At 63.4% G+C, this 17,362-nt stretch overlaps 1 protein-coding gene across 1 annotated transcript; it reads left to right on the top strand.

Moving 5' to 3' along the window:
- Positions 1-8,088: 8,088 nt before the first annotated feature.
- DLL1 (delta like canonical Notch ligand 1) lies at positions 8,089-16,619 on the top strand. Its single transcript, XM_072739509.1, has 11 exons — positions 8,089-8,816; positions 9,023-9,319; positions 10,314-10,374; positions 10,605-10,862; positions 12,609-12,669; positions 13,196-13,326; positions 13,446-13,615; positions 13,724-13,940; positions 14,824-15,643; positions 15,736-15,853; positions 15,940-16,619. The coding sequence occupies exons 1-11, from the start codon at positions 8,766-8,768 to the stop codon at positions 15,943-15,945; spliced, it is 2,190 nt and encodes a 729-aa protein (XP_072595610.1). The 5' UTR covers positions 8,089-8,765; the 3' UTR covers positions 15,946-16,619.
- The last annotated feature ends 743 nt before the right edge of the window (positions 16,620-17,362 follow it).

The raw sequence follows: 17,362 nt of genomic DNA, 5'->3' as shown, positions 1-17,362 counted from the left end.
GGGTAATTCCTACAGAACTTGTCCTTCCACTTTAAACAACTAGAAAACTAGACAAAATACATGCAATGACTATTTTCAGACAGTGGACAGCAGGAAGTGGAGGATGGAGGTTCCTGAAGGAAGGAAAACAAGCCCAGTGACTGCCCTGATTTTCTGCCGAGATCAGCAAAGAAAATCAGTGAGACAAAAGATCAAAGAAGCTGATGAGCCTGTAGCCATATTGACCACAATAAAGGCAGAGATCACCCAGCCTGGACGGAAGGTGCCACCACAGATTTACTTACGCTTGAGGGTTACCCGGAGACTATCCGAGCAACGAGCAACGGTAGAGGACGTGGACAGATTCCTTGAGCCAAAGAAGTGACCGAGGCTGCCCGGAGAAGACATAGAAAACCTGAGTAACCCTATTTATTAAGTCATATATTTATTTGTTAAATTGAATGTCCAAGTAAAAACCTTCCAACAAAGAAAACTCCAGACCCACGTAGCCTCACCGGTGAATTCTGTCAAACATTCAGGGAAGACCTATGAGTCCCATACAAACCCTTTCTGAAAATAATAGACTTCTCTGCTCACCGAGGCCGGTCTAACTTGACTTTGGACCTCCAGCCCCAAAGACAGGTGAGTGCGTGAATGAATCAGGGAGTAAACGCCCGCCGTGTGCTTCGGGCAAGTGGGTCTGATGGTGGCCCCAGCTGTGAACAGGGATTTCCATAAGCCAGTCACGGTTTTCCCATTTGCCTTGACTGTGGCTGGCTCAGTGGTGACCCTATCACCTCGCTGGAGCCACCGAGAAGTGAAGGTGGTGGTGGGTCATTCCCAACACACTCACACCGGGCCCTGCGACCAGCCGTATTTCTTGCCTCAAGGAACCCACTAACATAAACAGGAACGGTTCCAACTACCATTAAAAGGAAGCACCAGGTTTTGACTGTTCCTAAAAAAATCCAGACTCACCAACACGCCCCTACATCCCTTCCAGCAGTGACCAGCGTACATTTTGAAAACACTCCAGCCATTAGGTATTAGTGACAATAACTGATAAACACAGCCGCAGCCCTGTTCCCATTTGCCTAAACGAAGACTGTATTTTTCAGGCGAACCTTGATGGCCTGCCAGTGCCGTCCCCGTTCTGTGCCCTGGGAAGGTGGCACAGGAGAACGACTAATGATTTAATGGTGTGCAGGGGGGAAAGCGTTGAAAAGCAAGGAATGCTCTCAAGAAAGCATGCCTTACATTTTGAATTAAGAAATGTGCTGATTTGAAGGTGAAAAGACATTTGCCTAAATTTGTCCCCTCTTTTTTTTCCTCCAATACTTAGGCTGTTTATTGGGGTCCCTTTCTCTCCAGCCCATTTGCTGGAGTAGGGCTTTGCAAAGCCGGTCTCCTAGCAGCCGAGTGCAGAAGGCCCATTCGTATTACAATGGACGGGAAGGAAAGAAAGAGCCTGGTCTGTTTAAACTGCCTCTGTCTTCATTCACAGCCTGATGTCCGCCTGCATTGTGACACCCACAATGGCACTAAAGGACTCATTGTGGCCGAAAACAAATCAAAACAGAATAAGGGACGCTAAGATAAAAGAGTCATGCAGCAAAATTGCTTAAAAAATCTAAGTCTTACATCTGAGATTTATGTTACCTTTTGGCTGTGTGGCCTATTGACCGGTGTTTATAATAACCACTAGAGTTTAATAAACAAAAAGATAAATGGGGACTTCATGTACATTTTTAAGGGCGCTTCCACGGAAAGGGTGGGTTTGCCGGGTTGGGTTGGACGCTGTTTAATAATTATCGTTCTTTGTTTGCACAACATTTGGGGAGCCACACTCCGCACTCTGTGTTTATTTTCCTCCTGATCAACATGCCCGAGCTATGCCCATGTGGCCCAACAGCGTCCCCCACACGGTGGCTCCCACCCACCCCCCACCCCCTGCCCGAACCAACATCAGATGTTGCGAGAACCCACGCCCAGTTCAGCAGGCAACAGGTGGAAGGTTGAATAGCTTCACACGTTTTTCGGGAGAGGGGGTGGGGAGAAAGAGAGAAAAAAAAGGGAGGGCGGGAGGGCAGGCTTTTGGGAGCCGATTTAAGGATTAGATCAGATGTTATTGCTAGTGAAAAATTAAACAGCCCGGTGCTCTGGGGAGTGCAGATTAATATATTTAGTGACTGTGCGCACAAAGGCTGCTCATTGTGGCCACGTCTGAATGCCTGTGAATAGGATGGAACATATGCGGCCTGTCACCGCAGGTGCCCACATCTGTTCTTCCCCGGGCAGATGCTCACAGAAAAGGGGAGGTGGGAGGCCGGGGAAGGACAGCGGCCTCGAAGGCCTCGCCTGGCCCAGGGCTGCGCGGTCCGGCGGGGACTCCGTGGGGCGGGCGCGGCCGCGGTTCCGGGGGACTCGGTTTGGGGGGGGGGGGGGGTAGCCCAAAGCCCCCGGGCCCCGCCCCCGCCGGCCGCGTGATTGACGGGCCGCCCCGGGGACGCGGCGACAGGTGCCCGAGACCTCCCGGGCGGGGCGCGTCCCGGAGAGCAGTGCCGGGCCCGGCCGGCCGAGGGGCGCCCCGCGACGCCTCTTCCCTCCTCATTGTCTGCGAAGCCCCGGGCCGCGGCGTCCAGGTGCGGGCGCTCGTGCAGGTGACGGAGCCGCGCGGGTGCGAGGGCGCGCAGGCCCCCCAGCCCCCGGCGCGTCCCCGCCGCACCTGCCCGCCCCGCCAGGTCCCGCCCGCGCGCGCGCCGCCGCCGCCTCCGGGAAGCCCTCGGGCGCTGCGCCCCGCCCGGTCCCGCGCGCCCAGCCGCGGCCGAGCTCCGAGGGGCGGCTGGGGCGGGCGCGCGGCGGCGGAGCAGCTGCGCGGTCATCCGATCCCGGACAAAGGCGCGCCCGCCGGTGCCGCGCCAGGTAAACACGCGCTTTGTCATGGAGATGAGCGCGGGGCGGCCGAGCAGATGATCCGCGGGTCCGGGCGCGGCGGCCGCGGGGCCGGGGGAGGGGCGCGCGCGGGGGGTGGGGACCCGTCATCTGCGCCGGGGCCGCCAGCTGAGCACGCGACTCGCCCTTTCTCATGCAAATCAGCACATGCCTTTGCAACTCGCTGCGGACCTGCGGCCTCCGCCGCCGCCCCCGCGGGGCTGGGGTGTCCCCGGGCGCCGCACCCCGACAACCAGCCACGTGGGGCGCGGGCAGCCCTCGCTTCCGCGCCGCGGCCGCAGCCCCGTTAGGACACAAAGGTCACGCGACACGCCGTGACCCTGCCCCGCGGGAAGGCCGGGCCCGTCCGGCTAGTGCGCTCTGAGCGGCCGGGCCTGGGCCTGCGCCTGCGCCTGCAGGGGAGGCCTCGGGAAGGTGCCGGAGCGCGCCCCCCGCGACCCCCGCGACCCCCGCGCCCCCTGCGCCCCCCGCGCCCCCTGCGCCCCCCTGAGCCCCCCGCGCCCCCTGCGCCCCCCGCAGCCCCCCACAGTCCCCCGCGCCCCCCAGCGCCCCCCTCGCCCCCTGCGCCCCCCCCCCCGAGCCCCCCTGAGCCCCCTGCACCCCCCGCGCCCCCTGCGCCCCCCCTGCGCCCCCCGAGCCCCCTGCACCCCCGCACCCCCCGCGCCCCCCTGCGCCCCCCCCGCGCCCCGGGCCGTCCGGGGCCAGCTCCAATGAGGGCGCCCCGCGGCCAAGGAGGTGGGAAGAGGCCGCGGGGGGCCTCCCTGGGTCGCTTCCCTGCGGCCACAGGCCAGCGCCCCGGATCTGGGTGTGGGCTCTGCCCGCTTGCCCGAGGCGCGGAGGCTGGCTCGGGTCACAGGTGTCTCCCCCTAGACACCCACGGTGGCTGCGTCAGGTCTCCAAGGTCTTCAGCAGTCTGCAGAGCCGGGGCGGCCTGCGGGTGCCTCCGGGGTGCGGTCACCCAAGACGGGAACATCTGTGGAAGCCACCCCGGGCACAGAGGTTCCACCCGAGGGGCCTCGGGGACTCCCAGCCAGCTGCTCCAGCCCCCCCCCCCCCCCCATCTTAGCCACTTCAGGATTCCAGAACTGCCCGGGGAGGTGCGGGCTTCCACTCGCGCAGGGGACCGGGGCCAGGGGCGCAGTGAGCGGTGCCCTCATCGCCCTGCTGGGCACGGAGAATAAGCTTCCCAAGTGAGGCTTATGGAGCAGGGGTGCTAGGTAGGATGTGCAGGTGAGGGCGTGGTACTGACTAGGCCCCCTGGTTTCGGCTTCCACCCCTTGTTCTTTAGGTAACCTGGCATGTTTGATCAACGCCAGATTTGCCGCCTGGAAGTTTTTTTTTAATTTTTTATTTTGTTGTTCAGAACAAGGACAACAATTCTTCTCGGCAATAAGGGAACCTCTCTGTTGGGTATACAGTATTCAGTGGGTCTAAGAAAACACAAACACCACTCCAGCCTCCAGACTTGTTTACACAGAAAACTGAACCCGTGGCTAGCTGGGCGTCTGGAGCCTATTCTGGGCATTGTGTTTTGCAATCTGCCCAGACCCTCCTCCCTCGACCCACCGCCACCGGCACACTCACACCTTGGGCACAGAACATTTCTCTGGGCGAAAGGGGATTGAAACAGGCTTGGGTGACCGCAGTATTTGGTCACACCACCACTGAGGACTGGGGTGTTTAATTTTATAAACTGATGGCTGTGAGCTTTAACTCCCAAGTGGCCTAATGAAATGGCGGGGAAGGTAAGCAGGGTCCCCAGTAAACAGCGCTCAGCTGTGGCTGTGGTGGCCCTGGTCCCGATCACACAACCTGAGCCTACCTTGGCCACTGACGTTCTTCAGGCTACGAGCCGAGCGTGCCTGGCAAAAACAAGCCACCACCACCAGGCGGCAAATCTCTCTGTCCTCTCCTGCGCCTGATGGATTGGGCGCCTTCTAAGCCCTAATGAGCCTCACTTTGTACAGTAAATTTGCTGAGAAATCAAAAAGTATTTAAAAGAAAGTTTCCTCCTTTTTCCTAATGAGCAAGGTGAGGATTTATGGTGTGCAGGGAGGAGGGAATCTGGCTGCTAGGGCCAACGTGGAGGCAAGCCTTTTAACATACTCTAGCTTAAGCTCCCTCCTGCATTTAGGGGGTTCAGAGCGCTTGGTTGCGGGAGTATAGAGACATGCAGTTAGGGAGTGAAAAAACGCCATTTGGTTCGGAGCAGATGGCTGGCTAGGGGGCTGATGGCGTCTAAAGGCGTGTCATCCCCCTTCAGCCTGAATCCCTAAGGGCTCCCCTTGTCTTCCCAATCAATGAAAATTAAAGTGCAAAGAAAGGATGAATAGTTGGACCTCGAGTCTCGCCTTTGTTCATCTCAGCTACTGGTGTGCAGGAGTTAAACTACAACAGGCCCCCACAGAAACACAGAAGTTAAACAGTCTCCCGTTAGCTCAGCTTTGAAAGGGAGAGGGGGAGAGGGACCAGCGTGAGGTGGGGGAGAGGGAGAGAGGGAGAGAGGGAAGGAGGAGGAGGAGAGGAGGAGGAAGGTGAGGAGGAGGAGAAGGGAGGAGGAGGAGGAGGAGAGAGGAGGAAGAAGAAAAAAGAGGAAAGAACAGGAGGAGGAGGAAGGAGAAGAAAAGGGCTTTCTGCTTGATTTCCCCAATACAGAATCGCGTGGCATAAATTAAGTTGGAAAAGAATGAACGCTTTGGGCAGGATTCTGATGGATTTTACGATGCCTTTCAGTTCCGCTTTGCCGCTGTAATCGAGAAATCTGTGCCACGTCAATTTAACAAATACTTGATACTGAGGGGGGTTTGTTAAAGATTTGGGGCAAGTCTTTTCCCCCCAAGGTTTAAGCCCTTGCGCGTGGAACTTTTTATTTCCAGTTTTCTAAACAGGCATTCAAATGAGACTGTTTCACACTTCCATTTTCTAATTAAAAGGTTCCTGAAATTTCATTTCTTACTGAAATCTACTCTCGTCTCTGAGGCACAGAGGATTTAGAGCTCACATTCCTTTCTTCTTTTGTGGCTCCCCGGCTCCTGGCACCCTCTCACCTCCCCCCACCCCCTCTCTCCCCCCACCTCTCTCTCTCACTCTCTCTCTCTCTCTCTCACACACACACACACACACCAGCTTCTATGCTGTAGTGAGCAAAGTTCTCAGAAATTAGCTTTCAGAGGAAACATGGATGTAGTGAAAAAAGGATGCTGACACTAGGTGGCAAGATTAAATTAGGATTCACGCTGACCCGGCCCTGTGGGGATGCAGCCCGTCCTAAAGGGCGGCCACACGGGATCGCCACCGTCCCGGGGGTGCAGTATCTTTGAAGTCTCCATTTGTTCTCAGCCAAGCAGTAGGGGTTCTGGTGGAGTCCGAGCCTGCCTTTCTCACCTCACCCTTCCGTGCGTGCTACTTCCCACCAATCCCTTGCTTCCCTACGAGGCAGGCGGCGGTGGAGAACCTAACGTGCACAGATCTGTCAGCCCGGAAACTTTACAGGTATTTGAAAGCCCAAGAAGCAAGGTTCTTGCCGCCTAACAGCCAGAGGGATGGCCACGGTTGACCGCACCAAGCGGTTTTTCGATTGCTGCCGACACTTGGTAGTCTCCCTCTTCCGGGCATCGCTCCATAGATGCCCTGACCTCCACACCCGCCGCAGTGCAAGTCACATCTGCCGGGACAGTGCGGTGCCCACCAAGGAGGTGGCCGTGGCACACCTGCAGCGAGGCCGCTGTGGCCAGGCACCTGCGGCCGTGCCCCAAGCAGCCACACTGGCTCCAACATTCACACCTCCCAGCAGAATGGAGCTGCTGCCCTAGGTGCCGCGGAGGCTGAGCAGGAGCACCCGGGGCCGGGTCGGAGACCGTGGAGTGAGCCCGGCACAGGCACAGGCACAGGCACAGGCACAGGCACAGGCACAGGCACGGAGCGCGATGCCGGAGTAGGGCTCTGCGCCCCAGCTCACTCCTGCGCGGAGCTCGGAAGCATGAGAGCAATTTGGATAACTCATTGTGTGATACGTGTGTCCTCGGCCCTCCCAATAAACTCATTTCCCTTTAAAAAAATGAAAACAAAAGTTCTAGTGTCTGACGGACGTGTAAAAACCTAATAAGGTGATGGTTGTGTAAAGATTTCGGGCCGGGGGGGCCGGGCCGGAGGGCCTTGGGAACATGTGCCGGACATTGTTGCAGAGGCCGCGGCGCGCGCGGAGGGGAGCTCTTTCTCTCGGCATTGTGCGGGGAGCAGGTGCGGTCCGCATTACCATACAGCTGAGCGCACAAAGAGCCACTGATTCAGGCCTGCACAATAACAGGGTGCCTTAATGACAGCCACGCGAGCGACACACACCAAACTCACTTTTTACCCGGCGGAGGGGGGAATGCCCAGGAGAGCGGGCTGGGCGCCCGGGAGAGGTGGCGGTGGCCCAGACCTGCTCCGGGAAGGGCGCGCGCGGGGTGGGGCGCCAGGCTCTCCCCGCCGGCGGTGGGGGCGCCCCGCGGCCTCGGCCGGCGCAGGGACCCGCGGGCGCGCGGGCGCGGGGGTCCCGGGGGCGCCGCGCCCCTCCCCGGCCCGCCCCGCCCCGCCCCGCCGCGGCTCTGCGCTCCCGGGCGCACGGGCGCCGGCCCCGGCCCGACCTGCCCAAACTTCCCGAAACTGCCGCGGCGCGCGCCCCCCGCCCGCCCCCGCGGCACGGCCGCCCCGAGAGGGCGCGACCCCGCGGCCCCCCGCCCCGGGACGCGGGCGCGCGGGGTCCGGCGGGGCCGGCGCGGCCCGGACACGTCCCCAGCGCTCCCGGCGCGCGGCCCCCGGCGGGGCGGGAGGAGCCGCTCCGCCCCCGCGCGCCCCCGCGCGCCCCCGCGCGCCCCCGCGCGCCCCCGCGTGTCCCCGCGCGCCTCGGCGAGCCCGCCCGGCGGCACGGCCAGGGCCAGGGCCAGGGCCGGCGGCGACCCCGCCTCGGAGGGAGCCGGTGCTCGCGGCGAGCGTTCGCAGGAATGTAAATGAGCGCGCCTGTGTGGTGCGGGGCGGGGGCGGGGCGGGGCGGGGCGGGGCGGGGGCCGGGGAGCGGTGGGGGCGGGGAGGAGGTTGCACATTTTACAGCTCACTGACCATTTGGCGAGCCATTGAGAGGAGGGCTTGGAAAAGTGGCTCCTTTGTGACAGCGCTCGCCAGATTGGGGGGCTGCGCATTTGCATCTCATTAGCCATGCGGGCGGCCGGCGGCATATAAGGGCGGCGGGCGCCGGGAGCGCAGACCTCGGCGCGCACCCGCGGACGCGGCCGGCCCAGCGCGCACCGAGCGCCGCCGTGGCGCAGCGCCTCCCGCTCGGACCCGCGCTCGGACCCCGCGCCGCGGGCGTGGATGGCACCGGCTGGGCTCCCCGGGGAGACGCGCGCGTCCGCGGGGGCGCAGGGGACCCGAGTGCGGGGCGCAGCGGGCGCCGCCGAGTGAGCCGGGCCGGGCCGCAGGGCGCGCTCCGCGGGGCCCCGGGGCCGCCGCCTCGCCCGCGGGACCTCGGCCGCCGCCCGCCCCGGGCCCGGAGGCAGCCTCGGCGGCGCGCGGGGAGTCTCGCGCCCCGACCGTGGGGCCGCCCCTCCGCGCCGCCTTTTCGTTTTCGTCCCGAGAAGCTTGAGTCCGAACCAGGAAGCGGAGGACCCTCGCCCACCGGCGGGGCGCGAGGAGAGCAGGAGGAGACCGAAAGTTGCCCGCAGCGCCCCGCCGCCTCCCCGCGCGGCCCGGAGAGCGCGGCCCCCGCGGCACGGGAGCCCCCGGGGGTCGGCGCGCCCGGCCCCGGCCCCGGCCCCGGCCCGCCCGACCCAGCCCGCGCGGGGCGCACGGCCGCCATGGGTCGCTGCGCCCTGGCCCTGGCCGTGCTGTCGGCCCTGCTGTGCCAGGTGAGCGCGGGCGCGGGGCGGGCGGGGGCGCGGGGCGGGGGCGCGGGGGCGCAGGGCGCGGGGCGGGGGGCGCGGGGGCGCAGGGCGCGGGGCGGGGGGCGCGGGGCGGGGGCGCGGGCCGGGGCGGGGGGCGCGGGGCGGGGGCGCGGCTGTCAGGCCCCCGCGCCCCCGCGCGCCCTCACGCCCCCCCCCGCCCCCGCCCGCAGGCCTGCAGCTCCGGGGTGTTCGAGCTCAAGCTGCAGGAGTTCGTCAACAAGAAGGGGCTGCTGGGGAACCGCAACTGCTGCCGCGGGGGCGCGGGGCCGCCGCCGTGCGCCTGCAGGACCTTCTTCCGCGTGTGCCTCAAGCACTACCAGGCCAGCGTGTCCCCCGAGCCGCCCTGCACCTACGGCAGCGCCGTCACGCCCGTGCTGGGCGTCGACTCCTTCAGCCTGCCCGACGGCGCGGGCGCCGACCCCGCCTTCACCAACCCCATCCGCTTCCCCTTCGGCTTCACCTGGCCGGTGAGCGCGGCCCCTGCGGCCCGGGCGGGGCGGGGCGGGGCGGGGCGGGCGGGGAGGAGCCCTCCGCGGGACAGCTCCCGGCCCCGGCCCCTGCCCCTGCCCCCGCCGCGCCCGCCGGTGTAGGCCCGGCCCCCTGGGTGTAGGCCCTGACCCCTCGGTGTAGCCTCCCCCCTCCGGCCCCCTGCGTGTAGGCCCCCGGGCCCCCTGGGTGGAGCAACCCCAGCACCCCTAAGTGTAGCCCCCCAGCCCCTTGGGTGTAGTCCCTGCCCCCTGGGTGTAACCCCGGGCCCCTGGGTGTAGCCTCCCTACACCTGGCCCCCTGGGTGTAGGCCCTGACCCCCTGGATGTAGCCTCCCTCCATCTGGCCCCCTCGGTGTAGGCCCTGACCCCTGGGTGTACCCTCCCCCCCTCCAACCCCCTGCAGTGTAGGCCCCCGGCCCCCTGGGTGTAGGCCCTGACCCCTGGGTGTACCCTCCCCCCCTCCGGCCCCCTGCAGTGTAGGCCCTGACCCCTGGGTGTAGCCTCCCCCCCCTGCCCCCTGGGTGTAGCAACTCCGGCACCCTGGGTATAACCCCCAGCCCCCTGGATGTAGCTCCCCAGCCCCTGTGTGTAGCCCCCCTGGCCCCCCCCGGTGTAGCCCCCCAGCCCCCTGGGTGCAGCCCGGCGGCCCACCCCAGAGTGATGACAACCCCCTAGCCACTGACTCCCGTACGACCTTCTGTCCTTTCCTTTCCTTTTCTTTCTTTTCTTTTTCTTTCTTTCTTTTCTTTCTTTCAACATGATATCCTGTGCTAACAGGCTGAAAAAACAGTCAGGAAACCACTCTTTGAAAACCTTTTCCATTTCCTTAAGGAAAGTGAAAACAGGCCCTTGCCCGCCGCCCTGCGCAGGCAGATCTGCAGGGAGGCCGTCACTCCCTTGGTCATCAGTCCCCAGTGGCTCATTTTAGGTTTTTAACATTTCTGCTTACTCTTGTGTCTCCTCTTTCTTCCAGGGCACCTTTTCTCTGATCATTGAAGCTCTCCACACAGATTCTCCCGATGACCTCACAACAGGTAAAAACAAACCCCAAATTCCCAAACCGAGTAAAGTGCATCCCTGTTGGTACGTATTTGATTTCATAAGTCCCCCAGAAACGAGCTCCGACGCCTTTCATTCTGCAAACTCCCACGTGAGGCTCTTTGGCCTCCTCCCCTCGTATGACGCATCGGTTCCAGCCCCCCACCTCGCGCCCCAGGCCTCTGGGTTCTTGCTCAGGACCCACGGGAGCATCCTCTTCCCACAGAAAACCCAGAAAGACTCATCAGCCGCCTGGCCACGCAGAGGCACCTGACCGTGGGTGAGGAGTGGTCTCAGGACCTGCACAGCAGCGGCCGAACCGACCTCAAGTATTCCTACCGCTTCGTGTGTGATGAGCATTACTACGGGGAGGGCTGCTCCGTCTTCTGTCGCCCCCGAGACGACGCCTTTGGCCACTTCACCTGCGGGGAGAGAGGGGAGAAGGTCTGCAACCCTGGCTGGAAAGGCCAGTATTGCACTGAACGTGAGTTCTGCTTCCCCCTCCATCGTCCAGGCCGGAGCTCCCAGGCCCTGGGGGTGTGCTGAGCCGGTGGCATCCTGGGGCTCGAGCACCGGGGTGAAGCCCTGGTGGGGAGACTGAGGCCAGAGAGCCGGAGAAGCTTGCCAGGACCTCACAGCTAGCCGGTGGCAGGGCTGGGGTCAATGCAGAGGTTGTAACTTCCGCTATGGGAAGCTGCCTTTCTTAATCAGGGAGGATTTGGGAGACAGGGCCAGGGGTCAGGAAGTGAGCCTGAGGGAGAGGGAGGGGAGGAAGGAAGGGAGGATCACAGGGAAGAGTGTGGGGGGGTGGCCATGCTTTCAACCGGTTCTTGCTGTCAAGTGTCATTGGAAAAGAGCTTAGTTTTCTCTGGGGTTGGGGTGCTTGGCCTGTTTGCAGAGCGAGGATTTGCACACGTTCTGCGTGCTGCACACACGTTAAGGACACGTTTGGTCGTGGGGCCTGTGGACAGGAGAGACTGTGTCTGCAAGGGCTGCGTGGGGAGGTGCTCGCGCAGCGCCTCGCCTGGGGCAGAAATGCCTTCACAAGAACCGAGTAGGCCCACCTGCCCCTGCTTCGGGGGGCTCCAGGCAGGCCCGGTGGCCGCGGGGGTTGCAGGAAGCCAGGCTGTGGGCAGCGGGAGGCCCGTGAGGTCTCCACCGGGTCCTGGGCCTGGTTCTGGTTTGCAGGCCTCTCTCACCCAGGTGTCGGGTTTCCCTGTTGTCAGGGGTGGAGCGGTCCGGAGCTCCCCGGAAACCTCCAGCTTGTTCCCTGCCCTGCCCTGGGGCAGGTGAACCTCCAGGCCCTCTGCGGAGGCCCCTCTTGGCCTGGGGGTGCGGTGCCTCGGTGTGGATGGCGCCTGGGGCCAGGCGGGTCCTCACAGCCAGCCTCATTGTTTTGAGCCCCGCCTGGGCCTGAGCTGGCTCCGGGTCGGATGGACTCCCCTAACCCGGGAAGGAAGCCGGCCCTCCCTCCCCGCGCCCGGACCGGCGGCCTCGCAGCCTTGCAGCCCCGCTTCCCTCCTTCCTCGGCTTCGCCGCGGGGTAGCCATAAACTTAAACTTTTTTCTTCTTATTCAAACACTGGAGTCTCTCCCCGCCCCCAGCCAGCGCGTGCCGTCGATTAGATCTCTCCGGGGATAGGCGGCAGGAACGCACGCCGGCTCCCATTGGTGGAAGGGCGCGCGCACTCGCGTGTGTGTGTGTGTGTGTGTGTGTGTGTGCGCGCACGCGCGCGCGTGTGCGTGCATGTGTGTGTGTACACGCCGGGTGGGGGGCGAGGGGCGGGGGAGGCGGTATTGTTGCACTGGGGCAGCTGCCGGGGGAGCGGAGACAATAGAGCAGCTGTCTTGCCCTGGTACTCTGCATACCAGCTGTCCACCCTTATCTACACACACACTTTCTGGGTATTAAGAGGTGGAGCTTTGTGCATAGAATTGGGAAGTGGGGGAGGAGGAGGGGGAAGGACTTCTGACCCTCTCAGAAGAAAAGGGGATGGGGTGGGGGTGGGGGCTTCCGTGCTCTTTTGTCCTGGAGCCACTGTGTTAAGCAGAATGCTCGTCCCGGGGCCGCGTGAGGTCCGCAGCCGCTGGGCAGGAGCTCGGGCTCCCCCCGGATGGAGACGCCCTCAGGCGGGCCTGCCCGTGGAGCTCGGCTTCCGTCCCCAGCGCGTGTGGCCGCGTTGGGGAGGCACGGGGTGGGGCGTGACGCGGTGTGTCCTCTCTCCTTGCAGCAATCTGCCTGCCGGGGTGCGACGAGCAGCACGGGTTTTGTGACAAGCCAGGGGAGTGCAAGTAAGTGTGCAGAAGTGCCTGTTCCCTCTGCTGGTCGTCCTTTCCGCTCGCTCTACCTGTAAAGTGGCTCTAGGTGATTGTTCGAAACACCCTGGCATGGTGACGGACCGGAGGGGCCGGAGGTGGCCTGCGGGCGGTTCTCGTCCTTGGTAAACACCGAGGAACGGTAGCGTCCCGGGCTGTCAGGCATCCGAGCTCCTCCACGGTCACGGGAACGTAGAGACAGCAGTTTGCAAGGAGGTGACACAGGGAGTGAGTCCAGTCCAGCGACTCTGTGGCTCCTCGGCCTGTTAGGACCACCGGGGAGTCTGGAAATGCTGTCCTGGCGGCCCTCGTAGCGGAGGGTAGGCCTGAGGCTGGGGCAGTTGCAGAGCCCCCGCGGAGAGTCCCGTGGTCCCCCCCCCCCCGGCCCCCCGAGAGCCAGCGGTGCTGATGCTGCGGGAAGGCGGCGTCTCCAGGGTGGCCGCTGTGTGACCGTGAGCCCGGGGACGCCGGCGCCCGCCTGACCGTCCTGCTGTCCTCCTAGGTGCAGGGTGGGTTGGCAGAGCCGGTACTGTGACCAGTGTATCCGCTACCCCGGCTGTCTCCACGGCACCTGCCAGCAGCCCTGGCAGTGCAACTGCCAGGAGGGCTGGGGGGGCCTCTTCTGCAACCAGGGTGAGCCCCCATCGCCTTCCAGAGCCCCGGGCTTCCCTGGCTCTCCCGTGGGGAAGGTGTGGGCTCTCTGAGCCTGACCCGGGCCTCCCCGGGCCCCCTCCTGTCTCCGCCCCTCGCAGACCTGAACTACTGCACCCACCACAGGCCCTGCAGGAACGGGGCCACCTGTACCAACACCGGGCAGGGAAGCTACACCTGCTCCTGCCGGCCCGGGTACTCGGGGGCCAACTGCGAGACGGAGATCGACGAGTGTGGCACCAGCCCCTGCAGGAACGGAGGCAGCTGCACGGTGAGTCCGGCCGCGGTGGGTGCTCCCTCGAGCGGGGCTGTGCATCGGGCCGGAGCGCGCGGGGCCCTCGGGGCGGCGTGTGACAGCTCTCTCTCCTCCGTGACACAGGATCTGGAGAACGGCTACTCTTGCACCTGCCCACCCGGCTTCTACGGCCGAATCTGCGAGCTAAGTGCCATGGCATGTGCGGACGGCCCCTGCTTCAACGGGGGACGGTGCTCGGACAACCCCGAGGGAGGGTACACCTGCCGCTGCCCTGTGGGCTTCTCCGGCTTTAACTGTGAGAAGAAGGTGGATTCCTGCCGGTCTTCACCCTGTTCTAATGGTAGGAGGGCAGCCCCAGCCGCTCTGAGACTTTGTCAAGCGGTCAACACTGATGATAACGCATTAGAAAGCACGTGCGTTTAATTTCAAAGCAAGCGCATCATTTTGCAAGCTACCCTCCGTTATGGAGCCTTTCAACTAAGCAGTCAGAAACTCTCCACAGTTACCTTGAGTCTGGAAATGCTCAGGGAGCAAGGAAGGCAGGCAGGAGTGTGGATTCTCACGTTCTGCGGGGAAAGCCTGAGGCCGAGAGGTGAGATGACTTGTCAAGGTCATGCAGCACCTCGGGTGCCTGAGTCGCGGCCGTGACTCCGTCCGTCGGGCCCGTGGCAGCCCGGCCGCTGGCTGCGGAGGGAAGCCCGGCTCGCCGCTCGCTCAGCAAGGCCGTGTCTGCGTGCGGAGCCGGCCCGGGTGGGTGGGGGCGGAGGGCGGGTGGGCCTGGGGGCGCGGGCACGTCGCTGTCGCCCTGCCCTCCACGCATGCGGCCAGGGGTGGCCCCCCGGGGGCTTCTGTGCGTGGAGCCCAGGAACCTGGGCGGTTGGCTTCTAGAGGCAGAGTAGCTGGGGGGTTAGCGACTGGGCTCTGGAAGGGCGAGGCCTGTCCCACGCCGCCGCCCGCCATGGCCCGCCGAGCCCGCTCTTGTCACTGACCGTGGAGCCGCCGTCCGCCTCAGGCTCCACTGCCTCACCTGCACACGGGGGCCTGGTGGGATGTTGTGGAGGTGGGTGCAGCCACGCAGCCGAGGCATCGACCCACTGCCCGAGGACGCCGGCTGGCTCGGGGTTCGTCGAGCGGGACCAGACCCTCCTGCCGCCTCGCGCCTCCGGGCTGGGACGTGGGGGCACACGCACGGCAGACCCTTCAGCCTGTGTCCTGTGTTCCAGGTGCCCAGTGCGTGGCCCTCGGTGACGCTTACCTGTGCCGCTGCCCGGCCGGCTTCTCGGGGAGGCAGTGCGAGGACAACGTGGACGACTGCGCCTCCTCCCCGTGTGCCAACGGGGGCACCTGCCGCGACGGCGTGAATGAATACTCCTGCACCTGCCCCCCGGGCTACACGGGCAGGAACTGCAGCGCCCCGGTCAGCCGGTGTGAGCACGCGCCCTGCCACAACGGGGCCACCTGCCACGAGAGGGACCGGCGCTACCTGTGCGAGTGCGCCCGGGGCTACGGGGGCCCCAACTGCCAGTTCCTGCTGCCCGAGCCGCCGCCGGGCCCGGTGGTGGTGGATCTCACCGAGAAGTTCGTGGAGGGCCAGGCCGGGCCCTTCCCCTGGGTGGCCGTCTGCGCGGGCGTGGTGCTCGTCCTCATGCTGCTGCTGGGCTGTGCCGCCGTCGTGGTCTGCGTGCGGCTCAGGCTGCAGAAGGACCGGCCCCCGGCCGAGGCCTGCCGGGGGGAGACAGAGACCATGAACAACTTGGCCAACTGCCAGCGCGAGAAGGACATCTCGGTCAGCGTGATCGGGGCCACGCAGATCAAGAACACCAACAAGAAGGTGGACTTCCACGGGGACCACGGGGCCGACAAGAACGGCCTCAAGGCCCGCTACCCCGCTGTGGACTATAACCTGGTGCAGGACCTCAAGGGCGATGCCGCCGCCGCCGCTGCCGCCGCCGCCGCCACCAGGGACGCTCACAGCAAGCCTGACACCAAGTGCCAGCCCCAAGGCCCCGCCGGGGAGGAGAAGAGCGCCCCGCCGCTCAGGGGGTGCGTGCCGGGCCGGGAGGGGTGCTGCGGGCGGGCAGCCGGGCCCCGCGCGGAGCTGGTTTCACGCGCTCTCTCTCGTGCTTCCCTTGTAGCGGAGACGCCTCCGATAGGAAAAGGCCAGACTCGGTGTATTCCACTTCGAAAGACACCAAGTACCAGTCGGTGTACGTCATATCGGAGGAGAAAGACGAGTGTGTCATAGCCACTGAGGTCGGTGCGGCGGGGGCTCGGGCCTGGGCGCGGGCGGGACCTGCGGGGCCGCGGGACTAACCTCCTCTGTCTTGTGGGCCCTGCAGGTGTGAAATGGAAGTGATATGGCAAAAATCCCGTTTCTCTTAAAAATAAATAAAATTCCAAGGATATATGCCCCAGTGGATGCTGCTTGAAAGAGGAAGGGAGACCCACGGACTGCTGCTGAGAACCGACTGGACGGAGCGGGTTCTCCCCGGAGGTCGGCCGGGGGCGCGGGCTCAGCTCGGCGGCGTCCGGGGGGCCTGTTGCACTGCCTTCTGGGACGTTCCATTGCACTATGGACAGTTGCTTTTTAAAAAAATATATATTTAAATGAATGGACTTAATTACTACATAAGAAGCATGCACTGCCTGAAGTGTATATTTTGGATTCTTATGAGCCAGTCTTTTCTTGAATTAGAATCACAAACACTGCCTTTATCGTCCTTTTTGATACTAAAATGTGTTTTTTCTAGGTGGAAAAAAAAATGTGTGTTATTTTTTGGACTTGTAAAAATATTTTTCATGATATCTGTAAAGCTTGAGTATTTTGTGATGTTCATTTTTTATAATTTAAATTTTGGTAAATATGTACAAAGGCACTTCGGGTCTATGTGACTATATTTTTTTGTATATAAATGTATTTATGGAATATTGTGCAAATGTTATTTGAGTTTTTTACTGTTTTGTTAATGAAGAAAATCCTTTTTAAAATATTTTTCCAAAATAAATATTATGAATGACAGCGAGAGGTGTATTTACTCCGCGCTCCCTGGAGCAGACCCGAGCTCGCTCCCCGAGGACAGAAATGGCCTCTGATTGTCTATTTTTAACATCTTTGCCCGGTTTCCCCGGGTGGATGGGAAGCAGCTCTGCTGGCTCCCCTGCCGGCCCGGGAGCACCGGCTGGGTCCTCGCCGGGCAGCCCACGGGGGCCAGGGTGGCTGTCCTGGGCTCCCTGGGCTACCGCAGGGCACGCAGCTCGGCGTCCGTGGGGAGCCTGGGGGCCTCAGAGCCGGCCACCTCCTTTCTGGGCCTTATTTTCTTAAAGGACTGGAGCAAAGCCTCATTTGGGATCGAGGACCCCGGAGGCCCTTTGCACCGCCTGGCAGCGCCCTTCGTCTTAGGGTAGCACTTACTCATCCGCTTGTTTGCGGGCTACGTCCCATCAGCTTGGAAGAGTCCTTCGCCTTTGGACTCAACAGTTGCGGGGGGACAGAGAGCGGGATGATGGCAGCTTACTGCTTACTGGGGCGGGTCTCGGAGGCTTAATAGATGCCCCCACTGGTGCGGCTCCCAAGGCCCGGTGCCCACGGCTGCTCCCGGAGACAAGTCCAAGGGGGCCGGGGCCCAGGTGCCCGGGGGAGACCCACGCTGACCCGCCCCTGCCTTGTGGGGCCTTCCGGGCAGGGGAGGAAGGCCCGCGAGCGACCCCGTCCACACCCCCATGCCGACGGGTACAGTGCGGGGACCCCTGCCTGGTGCTTCT

The sequence above is a fragment of the Vulpes vulpes genome, chromosome 1 (genome assembly GCF_048418805.1).
Source record: "Vulpes vulpes isolate BD-2025 chromosome 1, VulVul3, whole genome shotgun sequence".
Lineage (NCBI taxonomy): Eukaryota > Metazoa > Chordata > Mammalia > Carnivora > Canidae > Vulpes > Vulpes vulpes.
The sequence above is the reverse complement of the archived record's forward strand: the minus strand, read 5'-3'. Positions and strand labels throughout refer to the sequence as shown.

Excerpts from the sequence above, each read along its gene's own strand:
- DLL1 (XM_072739509.1), top strand. The coding sequence starts at position 8,766 with ATGGGTCGCTGCGCCCTGGCCCTGGCCGTGCTGTCGGCCCTGCTGTGC. Across the intron at positions 10,375-10,604 it reads TCCCGATGACCTCACAACAG|AAAACCCAGAAAGACTCATC; the intron begins GTAAAAACAAAC and ends CTCTTCCCACAG. Across the intron at positions 15,644-15,735 it reads AGCGCCCCGCCGCTCAGGGG|CGGAGACGCCTCCGATAGGA; the intron begins GTGCGTGCCGGG and ends CTTCCCTTGTAG.